This window comes from Hetaerina americana, unplaced genomic scaffold (genome assembly GCF_022747635.1).
Source record: "Hetaerina americana unplaced genomic scaffold, ioHetAmer1.1.p SCAF_60, whole genome shotgun sequence".
NCBI lineage: Eukaryota > Metazoa > Arthropoda > Insecta > Odonata > Calopterygidae > Hetaerina > Hetaerina americana.
Genome location: NW_027287206.1, coordinates 2,471,593 through 2,488,491, shown reverse-complemented (window position 1 = coordinate 2,488,491; position 16,899 = coordinate 2,471,593). Strand labels below are relative to the sequence as shown.

Below are 16,899 nucleotides of genomic sequence, written 5' to 3'. Positions count from 1 at the left end.
TAAGATATTATACCAGTAAATGCGGGTATTTTACATCATAAGTGCACATATATCAATTGAGAAATTATTGGTAATGATTGTCCATGCATTTTAATAACTTTGTTAGATGTTCATAGTCATTAATTGCAATGTTATGATAATATTTGTAAAATGCTTAGGTGGCTGTTGTCGAACCCTACACTAGTTTGATATCATGACCACGGATCATCATTGGCTCGAGGGTTTAGATCACATATTGGAATGGATTGAAAATGTGATCTATTTCTCCAAATACTTTAAAATTTAAATTTTTGTCTTTTTTAACTTTAATTTTCATCTTTCCAGAATGCATTGACTTTAAGGGACAACAGATATTGTCATATCATATTTGTAGTCTTATTTCTGGTGCACAATTGCAGTGCGCACATCCAACAAAAGTAAAAAATGCCGCAAAAGGTATATCTCTGATTAGAATATGATCCCCTTTTGTAACTTATTAAATTCCCAGGAGTGGCCCGATTTTTTTTCCTTGAAGTCCTTTAACAAAAGCTTTGAATATTTCTAATCCACCTATCTACATTACTTTGAAATCTGTTTTCCCCTCTCCTGAAGCATACGAAAAATGAAAGCTCATCTGTTAAATACAAAAGTCAGTGGGTCTGTGGAAATTCGTTGGCTTTCAAAGAAAATGAAAGATACAGCTGTGTATTACAATAGCAAATCAAATCCAGCTGACCTGCAGGAATATTTAGTACTCAAGAAAAGTTATCGCCAAACCTTGCAGTGCTAAAAAATATTTCAATAACCATAGACTTACCAATGCAGGCAGTAAATCTAGAGAGATCTGGAAAATTATTTACGAGTCCAAGGGTATGCAATTTACAACAAGATCTTCAACTGCATGACTCCGCTGGAAATTCTATTCCAGACTACTCTAAGATGGCCTCCATTCTGAATGATTTCTACCTATCCCATCAAAATCCCACAGTTTCAGTCAATTCATCTGATTCTTTTCATATTCCCAACACATGCAACTCATCACATCTGTTTCCCTGTTCAGCCATGGATCTGACCAGCATAATCAATAAATTCCCTAAGAATTCAAGTCCTGGATTAGATGGCATCCCAGGGATAGTCATAAAAAGGTCATTGAATACAATTAAAGATCGGCTGTTATTCTTAATCAATGAATCCATAAAAATTGGAATTTTCCCAAGCCTTCTTAAATCAGCCAAAATAGTGCCAGTATACAAAGGCAAAGGTTGCAAAATGGTAATGAATTCTTATAGACCAAAATCCCTGTTGAGCCAGTTTTGGAAAATATTTGAAATAGTTTTCTATCTTTGTTTAGTATCATATTTTGAAACATATGGCATATTATCCCCATCTCAACATGGATTTAGGAAAACAAGGTCCACTACAACAGCCACATATCACATGGTGAATCAAATACTTTTAGGATTGGATAATAGAACTGAAACTTCAGGATTATTTTTTTATTTCACTGAAGCTTTTGACTGCGTCAGTCATCAGCTCTAAGTGAATGGCATCAGCATGTGGAGCTCTCAAGAAATGCCTCCCAATTTCTTTTTCCTGGTATAACTCTGGTAAGTAACTCTGGGTGTTCCCCAGGGTGCTGTACTTGGCTCTATTTTATTCTTAATATATATTAATGATGTACCCAATAAGCTTAAGTCCATTAAGGGAATAGACCCATTACTGTACGCCGATGTATATATTATTGTGTTAGCCTACTCAATGGACAGTTTGACAGAAAGAGCAGCTGAAGTAGCTTAGATATTCAATGAATGGTGTCTTTTTAACTTCCTAAAAACAATTTAAACAAGTTCAGCCTGATTTATTTCACTAATAAAAACAAAGTTTTGACTGCAATCTCAGTAGATGCAGCAGGTGTAAGCATTCTCCAAAATTCCAGTACCCAATTCCTGGGAGATATCCTGCGTATAAACATGTCTTGGGAGGAAAACATTTTCAAATTACGTAGAAAGTTAAGTTCCCTATGCTTCATTAGAAATATTAAATATTCTGTTAATGTAGAGGTCCTTCCATCCATTTATTATGGTGAATTTTATTCTCGTGTGACTTTTAGTATTTTCTTCTGGGGTTCCTCTCCCCATGTGAGCATAATCTTTAAAATCCAATAGAGGATTATACATATTATGAGAATGCTCCTTGCGATGCATCAAGTAAACCTCTCTTCAAGAGACTTGGTTTATTACCAGTACCTTGAATATATATATTTAATGTCATATTGCATTCAAAGGGTAATATTTCTCATTACAAGTTCAACCACGATTACCATAGTCACTATTCAAGGACCTGGACCAGCCATTTGTCAGAGCACCTAATACTACTCATGGGTCCAAAGCAATGGGCTTAAAGTTGTTCACCAAACTTCCCCATGAAATCAAATATGAAACAAAAGTACCTATTTTCAAGAAAAAGCTATTCAAATTATTAAAGAATAATATGTTCTATTCTGTAAATGAATACCTGGAATTGTCACTACACATCAATTCCGGCTTAACCACATAATATGTAAATATAGTAGTGTATTGGTTGGGTAGTAACCAATTGTTTACTAGTGGAAACTGTCATTATTAGTATTATAAGTTTATTACTATCTGCCATGGATGCATATACTTAATAATTGTTACTGAAAATATGCTATATGAAGGGTTGGTGTGCTTTACCAAGGAGTAGTAGTAGTTGGTATTTATTTGAGAGATAGTTGAGGTTGGTACTTTGTGGAAATCCATTTGTAAAGCACATATAAAGAATTTAAGACTTTTTATTTCCACTGGAAAGAATTTATTAGTGTTGACTAGTTTCACCATACTGTAGCAAAAGGAGTTCAGATGATGCTACAGTGAAGCGTAACTGGTCAACAGCAATAAATCCTTTCCTGTGAAAACAAAGTCTTAGATTCTTTCTTTGTGCTTTTTAATATCTACCTTGAATCGCTACTGGGACAATGGAAACCTAGGTAATGCCACTCCTTTCATGTTAAGTATATATTTGAAATGATCTAAAAATATATCAATACGTTCTGCCTTAGATATATAAAATGGCTTTTATGGTATGTTAGTGGGACATATTCATGTAATGGGTTAAAATAATGGCTATTCAATCTTTGAATGAGTTTGTTTTTTGCCATTTCTCTTGTACCTCAGTAAATATGAAGGGACGGGGTTGTGAGGTTGTTAGTTCCATGCTGAGGGCTTGCCATGCTCTCTTGAACAAGGTGGATTTGTGTGTGACATTCTGCCTTAACTTTTATCAGAATAGCCTTTGATTTAATATCAGTTCTCCATCAGCCAGGAGTATTAAAATGTGAGTATCTTTAGTTAAAGAGTTACTCTTTTTTCAGGATGTCACACCCCTTCAAAAAAGGTTGTTCCTAAACAAATGAGGAAAGAGAAAATGGGACCATCAGGCATCGTCCCCTACGGACTTAAGGATCAAAACTCCGATGTATTTAAATTTCTTGGCCGTGTTCTCTACAATAACAGTAGGTATATTTTTGACTTTTAATCCTAGAAGGACCTGACGAACTGATTTAGCAAATTTGACATTTCATTCTTTTGCCAAATCTTAATAATTTTGATACTTCACTGCTAATATTTCCTGACCTGGACCATTTCAGGCTGTCTTTATATTGCCTTCCTTCATCCTTTCCTGTCCATCCCTATGGCACAAATGACCTGAGCAGTCGGTTGCCTCCCGTAAAAAGTACGACTGGAATAATATCAATTTCTATGTCATGGGTCGGGGGCGGCAAACCTATGGCACGTGTGACCAAAGTGGCACGCAGAGCAATTATATTTTCACCCAAATTGGGTAGGGTACTGTTAATGTCACAGTGATCACTGGATGGGTTGGCATGCGAGTCAAGAGTGTACTCTTATTATGTACATAAATGTTGGCCCTCAATTGCCAAAAGGGTCACCATCCCTGGCCTTGGTAATATTATGCATCAAAATATGTACAAAGTGACTATTGTTATTTTCCAGATTTTTATACTTTCACTTGAATATCAAGATTAGATGACTCACTATTTCTCCAAGGCAACACTTCCTACATCGACCTCCCTTTCTCTTTTTCAAGATAGGAACTAATACTAATCTAAGTCTTCCTCCCAAATTCTTCTCTCTTAAATGCTATGAATTATTCCAGAAAAACTTCATCCCACATTTCCCTAAACATTTAAGTAGTGGTGCAGGGAGGTTGTCTATCCCCACGGCCTTATTCAATTTCCATTTTTTAATACCCTTTCTATTATTTATTTTGTCCTAGCATGGAGTCATTTGGCAGGCACCCACTACAAACATGATCTAGCCTGAACAAACTCTTGCAGGTGATTGGTGCTTTGTGAGTGTTGAAGGTCAAACTCTGCACCTCCAAGCCTGCATGGTGTAATGTACAGTCATGACAGGAAAAAATTGTTCCCTATACTTTTTACACAAACCTTGTATCTCTCTCCAAATGAAAATTCCACACATCTACCCACATAAAGCCCACAATTTGCCACACTACCTTCACTATACCCATTGCTGCTTACATCACCCTAAACACTCTTTTCTACTCTCAATCTGTTATCAGTTGAATGTGCAATAATTGATTTTTTCTTGATAAATTTCCCCAATCGCTAAACTTTCGTAAATCAGTTATGTGGTTATGTTTGTATTTCTGTATAATATTTAATGTTTTTAAATAAATGAGTTGTATAAATTGTTCTATTTCACTTCATAGTTATGGTCTATACTAAATCTTTGGTAATGCCTTCCTGTTAACTCACAAATATATATTTCAGGAGAGAATGTAATTCATGAAAGAACTGGACAAATAGAAGCCAGGCCCAAGTATGATCCAGAGGAAATAGCATCAAAAATGTCCTCTGTGTCAAACTTATTCCATGGTTTGCTGACAGAAAACTATGCTGGCATAATGGATAACATGAAAAAGGTTGCAGATGCCTCTTGTTTATTGAGTCAGACAGATGTTCTTATGGCCAGAACTGCTGCTTTTGTAAGTAAAGTGCTTACTGATATTACTTTGTGCAGTGTATTTTTCATTAATGCCCCAATGGGAATATGCAATAAAATGCATGAGCTGAAAATATTTATAATTAAAATCCTCGAAGTTGTGATACTTGGGATATAGGAATATTCATTTTAATTTTTTCCCGTGATTTCCCAATATTTGATGAAGGTGGTGAAGACCAGTGTGGTTGGAGTCAGTTATTTATTAACAATTATGTCATCAGGTCTGATGTGGAGGAATTGTTCCATAATGACAGGAAGCATGGTGTATATTGTGCATTAAGCTATTGAGAAGGCTCTCCTGGTGGTTTACTGATGACACAAAAGTAATTGGATTGCTCCCACATTGATTAATTTGTCTGGACAATGTGTTAACTGGTGCTGCATGGAGAATCTTGATGTCCCAAGTGATTTTTTCTGATAATTCAGCTGTTACAAATAAAATCTCTTTTACAAATAAGATCCCTTTGATATGGTAGATTGGAAACTTATGTTTGAAACCATGGGGAGAAAAGGAATAGACTGCCAAGATAGGAATCTTTTATTCCAGCTCTGCCAGAACCAAAGCACTGTTATAGAAGTAAAGGGATGTGAGAAAGAAGCAATGATTACAAAAGGATGTCCACTTTTGCTATATCTATTTAACTTATATATTGAAGAGGAAATAGAATGAAGAAGAGAACAAATAGTACAAAGATAAACAGAGGAAAGATACACTGCATTAGGTTTGCAGATGATATTGTGACCCAAACAGAATCAGCCAAAGATATTAATAGAATGCTCAAAACCCTGTCCACAGCTTTGAAAAAATGGAAACTGAAAATATATGTGAAGAAAACCAAAGCTATGATAGTTTCTAGAAAGAGGACAGAACTCCCCATAAATTTAATGATACAGGAATCAAGGTTAAGCCAAGTAGAAGAGTTCTGATACCTTGGGAGTGTAATTATAAGAGACAACAGATACACCTCTGCAGTGAAAAGAAGGATAGCCTTGGCAGAGAAGGCTTATGAAAATAAAAAGATTCTATTAGGAAACAAGCATATGAAATTGGAAAATCCTTTGCAAAAACGTTTATTTGGGGTACATTATTATATGGATGTGAAACTTGGACGTTGGGAAAGAGGGAAAAGGCTCGGTTGGAAACAAAGGAAATGTGGATTTGGAAAAAGATAACAGGAACAAGATGGGTGGATAAGAAAAGCAACACAGTATTGAGAGAAATTTATGAGGAAAGGAAGCTAATAAAAGACATGGATAAAAGGAAAATTAAATTTATTGGAAATGTTCTCAGACATAGCAACTTCCTGGAAGATATAATGGAAGGGAAATAATAGGATAAAAGGAAGAGGAAGGCCAAGAAAGAAATTTATAGATGTTAGAAAAAGTACTATGAGGGTAACAGCATACAATGAACTGAAAAGAAAGGCAATGGAGAGAGACTGCAAGAGAGAGGCTGCAATGACAAGGCTCTGCCTTTAGAAGAAGAAGAAAATGATGATAATGATATTTGGAAATTCTTCATAGTGCTCCTTAAAAAAAATCAAAATTTCCTCTATTTCATGGCCTTTGCATGACAATGGTGCTATAAAAATGGTTTTATAAAAGGTATGATGAAAAATTTAATGTAAAATCATCTTTGTTTTGAAACTTGACAAATAATCAAGATTTAGTGTAAAACTTGACATTTGTGTGAAATGTCTCATGAAATGAACATGTAACTTATAACTTAGGGATACTTTCTTTGAAGGTGGTCGACCTTTTGTTTGGTATTGCAAGTGCTGATGGTGTGATAAATGTACATTCACCAGAACTATTGGAACTGAAATATAGAACTGAAGCTAAGAACCGTATTGGCACTGGGATGGAAAATAGTAGAATTGATTCATCACTTAGATAATGGGTGGGAAAACTTAAATTTTGGATTTATAAGAGTGAGTTATCTGATCTGGATTTCCAATTTTGCAAATGTCAGCCTACTTGCCTGTAATTGACAATGTTCACTGTTGCTCAATTTTTGTAATACAAATGGTGTTTCTTTTCCACAGGATAAGGAACTAAATAAGGTGCATGCCATCACTATCTGTGTGCATGGCTTGATGAATTTACCTCCCGACAATGCCCAGAGAAAGTTCTTTTCTTTCAAAGGCTCAAGAGCTAAGGACTTTCAGCTTTTGGTTAAGGAAAGGTAGGTTATGAGCCCTTACCCTCTAGGACATAATATGACAGCCAAGGTGTTTTATAGAAGTTGAGTTTATATCCTGCAACTCAATAATTAGCTATCTTCTGGTGTAGCCCTGATGGTACAGTCACTTGCAAAGGTCTTGCATAAAATGGAGTGAGAACACTTTTGCACTGATTAGAAATCTCTTGCATAAATTGAATGTTCCAAGATGACCGGTAGTTGTAATGAATGTGTCCAAACTTCATGCCTTCATTGTCAAGCCATCAAGTGCCTTCAAAAATTAGGTTTCAGTGCAGGGTTTGCTTCATATGGTTTGTAGTAAATACATTTTCACTTTTTGGTGGTGGTGACCAATGCTACCACAACCACCACTAGTTTGAATCTTATAATAGCTCACCTGAGACAATTACAGCTATTGCTAAGTTGCAATTAGTACAAAAGTGTTATTATTTTGCTGTAAATCTCTGACATCTCTGTCGAATGAAGTTAAGGATGTGAAGGTTGAGTAATTGAGCAATTAATAACCATTGGCTGTTCAGAAGAAAGTTTCATGTACCAAATATTTTTTGTTCGCCTTGTTTTAATGTAGGTACTCATAATTTTGTTACATATGTGCTCTTCACTCCTTCCCCAAATTGTTCAGATGTAAGCATCGCTGGTTCCTCTCCAAGAAATAATGATTAAAAATGTAAGAAATTTGTATGGGAATGAAGTATGTAAAATGGTGAACCCTAGATTGATAATATGAAGTGTTACTTAAATGCTATCAGTCATTTGCATGGTGTATTATATTCTGTGGTTGTGTTGTTTAGCAAATATTTACCTTTGCTGAATGTTTTTGTCTGTTAGTTGTTATGCATCCAAATTTAGCTTTAATATTTGTTTCTCTATGCAGACATTTATTTTTTAACATGTTCCACATTATTAACTATGAATTATCATATGGCTGGCGGTCACATGCCTACTGGTCTCTTCATTCATTTCTAACAAATATTCTGCCTTGAAATACTTGTTCAATTCTTTGAGCTTGACCCCACTATGCAATCATCCTTCATAATGTCTGTATCAAGCACAAATACTTTTGATTTGTTTGCATTAAACCACAGTTTCATTCTCTCTGTTACTTCACTGAGTTCAGAGATTCAGGGCTCTTTCCATATCTTTCCAGCTGTGTCAGTATTGCTGCAATATCAAAGAATGAGTATATTGATGCTTCCAGTTATTACACCAGCTCAAATCATGCATTTATCTCTCAAATATTTATCCATAAAAACATTGAACAGCAATAGTGACATTACACATTATTTATTTCACACGAGACTGTTTTCTTCAAACCAGTCACTTAAGGCCTGATTCATCTCTTACTAATTTAACCACTTCTAGAGCTTTGCTGCTCTACTGGCTTCCCACCTCAAGGGCCCGGGTTCAATTCCTGGAGGTGGTAGGTGTTTTCACTCATACCACGATATCTACTTGGGATTCCAAGCAGAGGATGCCCTCTCATGGAAGGGACGGTCAAATTTGGACCCCTTGATGCCTTTTGTTAAGAGTGAGCTAAAGCCGATGCTGGGTTTCTCTCCACCTTTCCCTCTCTCACATTCCCTGAACATCTACCACTACACAATTTTCCCCCTATTCCGAATGGTACAAGTGACCTCAGCTGTTAATCGCGAAACATTAATAACTAGGGAAATTAGGCGCAATGGAACAATTGGAAATTGTCCAATGGGTTACGAAGAACACCCCCTCCTTAATTACATGCAGTCCACCTCCTCCTCCCCCCTCCTTTCCTTAAACTTCCTTCAGTGCTTTCATCATGCCATGTGACACACATCCACCCCTTCCTTTTGTTTTGTTTCCCCCCCCCCACCCACTCCTGATTTGTGTACTAAGTGTTAAGACTTAACTCCTTCCCCACCCCTCCTTGGGACCGTAATCCCCTGGCCCTGGTCCCAACCTAGCTTACCCCCCCTCTTCCCTGCTGACGTGATTGAAGGTGGTTGCTAATCAACCAAGTGGTCTTCAGAGACTTTGTGAGAGCTGTTTGTAAAACTTGAAACTTTTTATTTCATACTCCTATATCAACCTTTCTCTTCTCCCCTCCCTATTTTCCAACAACTCCCGCCACCTCCCCCTAGCTTCCTGATGCCATTCCTACTGCCTATATGTGATTGGTGAGTCACTCATGTGGACCCTGAGACTTAGTATAATCTTTCTTCAACATGTTTCAAACTTTGTATTTTGCATCATATTGGTTAGTTGGCCAACCTTCTTCTCCTCCTTCCTTTCCTTCCACATCCAAACACCTACCCTTTCCCGGGTTGCTAAAATGTATATAAGACGGTACTTGCATTCAATTTGTCACCTGAAGATGTTGTAATACATTAAAACCAGGTGGTGGTATTAAACTTATCTATTGGCAAATTGTTACCATCTTTTCTTATTACGGACAAATTAGTTTTTCCATAGTATATATTACTTTGAATGTCATCATCTAGGACGAAGTTAGTCATTTCTTGAGTTGGTTGGCTACTTTTTGTCTCTCTTCTCTCACAAGTATCATGATACATTGGTTTCTGCAAACAGTGTTTAGGTACGTTTTGTTTGCTCTTTCACTGACACGGTCCTGTTGGCTGATGTAAGATACAGATACTATAGGTGTACAGCAAAACCCCTTATTTGTACTTCTCTTGGGACCCCAGAAAAAAGTGTAAAACTGCAGGAACATGCAAATAGTGGGAAAAGACTAATTTTCCCTATTACATGCTCAACTAGTGAAGCTGTTGTCTACGGTACCATCGCCACCACCACAAATAATTTCAACTGGAATTTCTTTGTCACAATCAACATAAAATCCTGCCTTCCTAAAGCAGTTTGTAGATTCCTTAACTTGCTTCCAAGCCCATGAAATGTAATGCAGGGCATCCAGTATTTCAATTTGATTGCCTCAGTAAACTCAGTCTATAGGCACTCAGTCATGTGGTATGATAATGTCGTTTAATACATAATACACTAATTTCAATTTAGTGGGCATAAATGCTTTTACAAGCAAAAACTAAGTGTTTCATAAAAAGTTACAATTAGAGTAACTTCATGAGATCTAAATTGAGAATATTGCCATATACTTGCAGTATAACATTTAAACTTGAAGTCTTGAATTTGGCTGCAGAATATGGAAACGGCAAATGGAAAGAATTTTGGCTCACCGCTGGCTGAGGAGATGATTCGAGAATGATGGAAGCAGAAATTTAGTCAATGAGCAGAAAACTTAACAGTCATGTGCTCATAAATGACCAAAGCTCGAGGAACATTTTAAGGAACTGGATAATACAAGGGTCATCCGGAAAGTAGTACCCGTTCGTGCCGCATGAAGTGCTGACGACGCGAGTAGCCGCTGGACGAGGTCAGATAGCTTCAGTGGCTTGTCTGCCTTCTCTGAGCCAAGTTGCGTGACGCTAGCATTGCCTGTGTTGTTTCTGTGATTGTTTACAATGTTTAAAAAAATTGAGAACGCCGCCAGTTGTGAAGTGAGGGCAGTGATTAAATTCCTCAATGCAAGAAACGTTCGCCCATGTGATATTCATCGCCAATTAAAGGAGGTGTATGGAGACAATGTAATGGACGAGTCGTCTGTTCGGCGGTGGTGTCGCAACTTCAACATGGGGAGGGGGAACACACACGACGATGAGCGTTCGGGGAGACCGTCTGTCATTACAGACCAACTGGTGAGCTCAGTTGACGAATTCGTGAGGAACGATCGGCGCGTCACAATTGATGACATCTGTGAGCATTTTCCCAATGTTTCTCGAACAATTGTTCATGAAATTGTTAAACACCATCTGCATTATGCAAAAATTTGTGCAAGATGGGTCCCTCGCGTATCTCAATGAGCTGGCGGCGAAGGACTATGCAGCAGGAATACAGAAACTTGTCACACGTTATGACAAATGCCTTAATTTGCTTGGAGATTATGTTGAGAAGTAGTTTAAAGTATCCTCTTTCAAATAAAATTTTTTATGTTTGTTAATATTTACTTTTGTGTCTTTATTTCACGAACGGGTACTACTTTCCGGATGACCCTCGTATAATCACAGGAAGAACAGGGTTACTGTTTCAACAGGAATGATTTTATTCAAGCGATAAAATTAGCAATAGACGTGTATGTCTATTGCTGATTGTTCTCGGACAGCATTATGTTGTGAAGGATTCATGAGGAGAGATGGTCCCTGCATGCATACTAGAACTGCAATAGCATAAAAACTAATACTTGAATATGAAAGAAAGGTTATAGAATTCCACATTGAAAATAATTGTGTTTATGATTAGAGCAGCGATGATGATGAATTTTTAGGATTCTACAATGAATAAATATTTATATGGTTGCTAATTTTTTAATGGAGCAGTCATATTTTCTTCCTATAAAGTGTTAACATTAAAATACTTTTCAGTCTGATTCAAGAGTTTTTCATAAATTCCTACCTGTGAAATATGGCTCTTGCTTTCTTGCTAGTTTTATTGGGTTGTACATTGTGGTCTGAGTCCTTATCTATTATTGCAACAGTAATCAGACTCTTGAGAAATGGATCCACAAGACAGTGCAAGTAGCAGAAATGAAGAAAGCATGAAGGAATGATACTGTACATTTCTATTGATTATATAGGCACAAGACAGTTACCGAATTATTTCCTGGGACCTGCCTTCAGCCTCGGACAATGATGACTGAAGTCTTGCCTTATTTGATGCATATAAATCCGGCAGCTCTCTCTAGTGGCAAGTTTTCTCTATGTTTTTAATTTATGAATATTGTCTTAAGTTATTGGCATTCATCCATTTTGCATTTTAAATAAGTCCTAAAAATTTAAGAACAAACTAATTGGTCTTGCATGAAAAAAGTGATTATCTCTTTATCAATAACCTTTAATATGGAAAATTCTTTTTATTTCTTTAGTTCAGAAAAAATTCATCAGTGAACTTGCTAATCCAGCTTTTATAAGGTAAGTTTGATTGAGGATCTTCTTATTGAATGGAGAATTTTGGATTTTTATGTTTGTAGTTGTATATTTACCCTGGTCACCAGGTGATCTACTTCAAGATAAGTTGCTAGGATGACACTCAATAATTCTAGGTGGCCAGGTGCAGATTCCTCTTCTTCATGAGGAAGGGTTAAATTTTTGTGGAAGGACTTTCAAATTGTGGTGATCAGGGATTTCCAGTTAGGGTTTATTGTATTCAAATTCTAGTACTTACCCCTTTTAAATATTGTTTTGTAAATTATTCCATAGCAATGTGAACAGGAGAACCTCATCCCTTATTTCCATATATTTAGTGTGTCTTACCAGTTGTGATTGTTTTCAACACCTGGTTTTTTGGGGATTTAATACCCATGGCTGATGAGGAACGTATGTGTATAATTTTTTTCTTATTAATCATTTTAGTATTAATATCCAGAGTGATACAAAATCTATTAAAATATAGTAATTGGTTTTCCATCAAGGTTTCCCTCCAGTGAATAAGAATAGATTATTTTAATTTTTTCTTATTTGTTGAGGTTCCTCATTTTATTCATAGCCATAGTCTTACAACCTTTCATCCAGGGCCCAGGTTGCTAATTGTTTCTTCAGTTGAATTGAAAATAAGGGAATGTGGTGTGCATTATTTTCTGCTCTCCCTGATAAATTTTTAAATGATATTTTTTAGGAAAAAATATGTAAAACCAACTCGTCCAGAAGAAAATTACCATCACCCAGGTGACCTTCAGGATATGCATGTGTTAAACGTCCATACCTCACCAGCGACACAGTAAGTTGCATGACATTTGCCATTTACAGTGTAAGGAAATGTAACATTTAATTTTCAATTAATCCAAAATTTAAAAATGTATTTTTGGTCCTTTTTCCCTAAAAAATAGTTGCTGAAGGTTTCTTTAAAGAGGAATGTAAAAATCTCCCAGATAGTAAAAATCCCATTTAGTCCACTTTCCACGTAAAACTGCAGCCATTAAGGCAATTTTTTTGCAGCCTATAGAATTAATTTTTTTTTACAATTCAAAGCAAGGTGCAACTTGCCAATGCCATGTTGTGTGTTTTAATCTGTGCAAAATTCAGAAAAATGTTTGGTCAGCATCTGGTAAGTCTGAATGATGAGTACAAGAAAGTGATGCATTGATAAATGATAGATAGATAGATGGAGGTCTTTATTTTGGCAAAATTGAGACCTAATGGTCCCTGGAAAGAGAGGGGAAGGGGAAGAATGGGGTTCGATCTCGAGGAGTCAAATGAGATGTAGGAAGTGGAAGTGAGAGCTCTGTAGAACTAGATTCCTTTAGGTGAATAGTCTCTTTTTGCCCACCAGCCCCCCTGCTCCAATCAACTGAATATCCCTCAATGGGGAAATCTTTGATATCTTTCATTGTGCCACATTCATAGCCTCCTCACAATGCATTGGAATGTGACCTCATCAAAGTTTTTGTTAACTTTCACAAGATTCCAAGAGTAACCATGTGAACATTTTGATGAATAACGTTTGGAGAAAGGAAAGCATCATTGTGCATGGTGTTGTGGCCAAAGCATGTAAATCATTCCATTAAGTGTTTGTGCAAATTTTTTGTTGAAGCAATTTCAAGGCTATTTAGCTTTTGAAGATATTTATCCGTTATGTGATAAAATGGTGACATAGTAGTCCAGAAGTTAAAGTGATGGATTACTGATCAGGGGGCCTGGGTTCGATTCCCGTGCAAGCTTGTCTTGGGCACTCTTAGCTTCAACCAAGCTATGTGATTTTTTGGGTACCAGATCTTTCTGGAAACCATAAGTGTTATAGGGAGGGCAACTTACCCTGATGTGTGAATTCCTTATGCCATTAGCCTAGTACTGGGTGAGCTCTAACCTTGCCTATCAAACGGACCTTAGAGTTGATTACTGTGATTATATGGTAAGATAACCTTATGGCTTTTAATTCTATTTCATTTCATTATAGTTTTGATGCATTGCAGACATGATCTATCAGAATTGATCAGATTATATTATAGTGAGACAGTTACATACCAATATAACATTTTCTGGTTAGTGCTTACTTAGGGAGATTGTTGGTACAAAACCATTGAGGATTTTTTTATCCGAAAGTCCTTGAGCTCATGATACATTTTCTCATAAACGTAAATAGTGTAGTCATTCCAGAAGCACTTTTCAAGCATTTGTGTAAGGGATTCAAGCACCAGATGTACATTTTTTTATCATTTGAGTTATGTATAATTCTATGTTTCAGGGTGTCTGTGATGGATGGGCATGTGGATGAGTTGATAAGCATAGAAGAGTTCTCATCAGATGATGAATGAAATAGGTGCTGATGGTCCTGCCGAATGCTACAATGGGTTAAAAAGGTGTTGTCTAACCCAAAATACCTGGAAGTTTTAGTCTTCTTTTGATATAAATGTGCCAAATGATTGCTTGTCAATCTTTTCATGTTCTTTGATGTGTTATAATGTTATAATTTTGTGTTATTCTGTATGCATTGTGTTGTCAGTATTATTTTGTGTGGACTTTGATGTCCTTACTCCGTCCAAGGCAAGTGTATGTATTGGAAATAGTAGAAGTCTCTTTTGTTTTTTTCACCTAAGTGTGGTTTCCAGTCAGTGTATTTTGTGTAGACTTGGATTTCCTTACTCCGTCCAGAGGAAGTGTATGCATTGGAAATAGCAGAAGACTATTTTGTTTATTTTCACCAAAGTGTGGTTCCCAGTCAGTGTAACTGAAGACTGAACCGTTGCCCAGCTGGATGTGGTTGTAGTGTCTTTCTTGGCATAGGCATGCATAGGTAGATCATAAGACTTTAATTGGAGATGGGAATGCAAGTGTATTTTTCATTTTTTTTGTTAGCAGTCAATATTCTTTTTAATTGTATTCATCATAATTTCCTATCTTTATTGGCATTTTTTTTGTGATTTGTTTTTAAACATATAAATTCTTGAAGAGTTCATTGATCCTTAGACATTGATGTATCTGAGGATGCCCCTAACGAGAGCATGATGTGTAATAATCATTTTATTGCTGATATTTTATTGTTACTATAGTTTACCTGATTTAGACATTTTTAAAATGATTTATTATTATGAAAAGCTTGAAAAAATGTTGAATCCATTTAAACCCCAGTAGTTTACTTGTTCGAGAACAACAATCATGTTGAAGGTTGGCGATTTGATCAAATATGGAAATCAAGTTTTGATTTCATGTTGACTTTATCACACTATGTTTAATAAACTATATCTTAGTGTTCTTTTAATGAACATCAAGGTTATTTACATGAACTTATTTCTTTATCTTATTTTAAATATTTAATGAGCCATATTGAACTGAATTAAAATTCTTATGCATTGACATAATCATTGCATCATTAGCAGATAATAATAATTCATAGCAGTGGAAGCAGCTGAAAATGTCATTAATATTAATTAAAAACAATATTGAACCAATATACCCCTATGATACTCACATAATTGTTAATTTTAGTTAACATTTTCATATTTCAATGCAATAATTTCAGAGTGTAAAAATCATTCGACTTGACCGGAATTCGAACCCAGATCCCTCAATGTCCAGTCGAGAGCTTTAGCCTGTTAAGCTATGGAGGCGTCTTCTTAAACTCCGAAATTTCTTTGGAATTTCCATATTTATTAGATACTCTAAAAACTACCTAAGTATGAGTGAATCCTTGTATTCCAGTTTTTAGGTACTGTGGTCCTAACCATACTGTACTGACATAATAGGAGACCGGCAGTACTTCATGGTCTACTCTGTCAAAAGTATTCTGACAATTAAACAGTATTGGAAGTAATTTTAATGTAGATTTTTATCAGTCAGTATCTACTATTTCTTTGAAGCTATCATTGGAACCTCCTATTTCTCTCTTAATTTCTTCATAACTTCTGGCTGCCTTCAACCTTTTTAGGAAATTCTGTAAGTATCATTATTATGTTGAGTCCTATCCATATCTGACACAGAAACTAGCTCAGTCACCTGAATTATTCCGTGTTTTTGTTGCCACATGTTTTGGAAAACAAATTTGAATTTTAGATGCAGTATTATACTTACTCTAATGATTGAATTATTCATCAGCCATGTATCATACTGGAATTTTGGATATTGCAGAGGCTATCATTCTGGGCCCATGGTTGTTAAACTCCATATGACTCCTTCATGAAATGGTCGGAACAACAAACTAATACATTAAGGATTGACTGCTTTACTACATCTGTTAAAACAGGTGCAATATTCAGTTGATTTTTGATAAACTGCATCCTAATTTGAAATTGTTCACATGATTAATTTTCTTACATTTTTTAAAGCCTTTGATATTTCAGTCAGTCATTGTAGATAACTTCCTAGCTATTTTGAATGGTCACAATATCAGCGTCATTAAATGCAGTTTTGCATTTGAATATAAGACTAGCCTTATCTGTTTCAAAATGATGGAAAACCTTGAGGGAAGTTCTTTAACAGTACTCACTTTTTGAAAATATCTTACCAAGCTCTTGTCTGTAATATTTTTAGATTTTGTGCAGCAAAATTTTTAAAGATGTGCCATTCTTTGCATGTGATATCTTTATTTCCATGTGTTTGGTCTTAATATAATTTTTATTTAATTTGTGGCATAGTTTCTATATTTTAGCTGAGATCT

The 16,899-nt window shown here is 35.9% G+C and overlaps 1 protein-coding gene across 1 annotated transcript in view; it reads left to right on the top strand.

Moving 5' to 3' along the window:
• Rad17 (Rad17 checkpoint clamp loader component) overlaps positions 1-15,427 on the top strand; it is a 37,160-nt gene extending 21,733 nt beyond the window's left edge. The window contains exons 7-13 of the mRNA XM_071594404.1: positions 3,371-3,511; positions 4,814-5,028; positions 7,091-7,230; positions 11,888-11,997; positions 12,176-12,221; positions 12,925-13,026; positions 14,491-15,427. Of these exons, the coding sequence (XP_071450505.1) occupies positions 3,371-3,511; positions 4,814-5,028; positions 7,091-7,230; positions 11,888-11,997; positions 12,176-12,221; positions 12,925-13,026; positions 14,491-14,560 (824 nt within the window). The 3' untranslated portion in view covers positions 14,561-15,427. The remainder of the gene's footprint in view (positions 1-3,370; positions 3,512-4,813; positions 5,029-7,090; positions 7,231-11,887; positions 11,998-12,175; positions 12,222-12,924; positions 13,027-14,490) is intronic.
• The last annotated feature ends 1,472 nt before the right edge of the window (positions 15,428-16,899 follow it).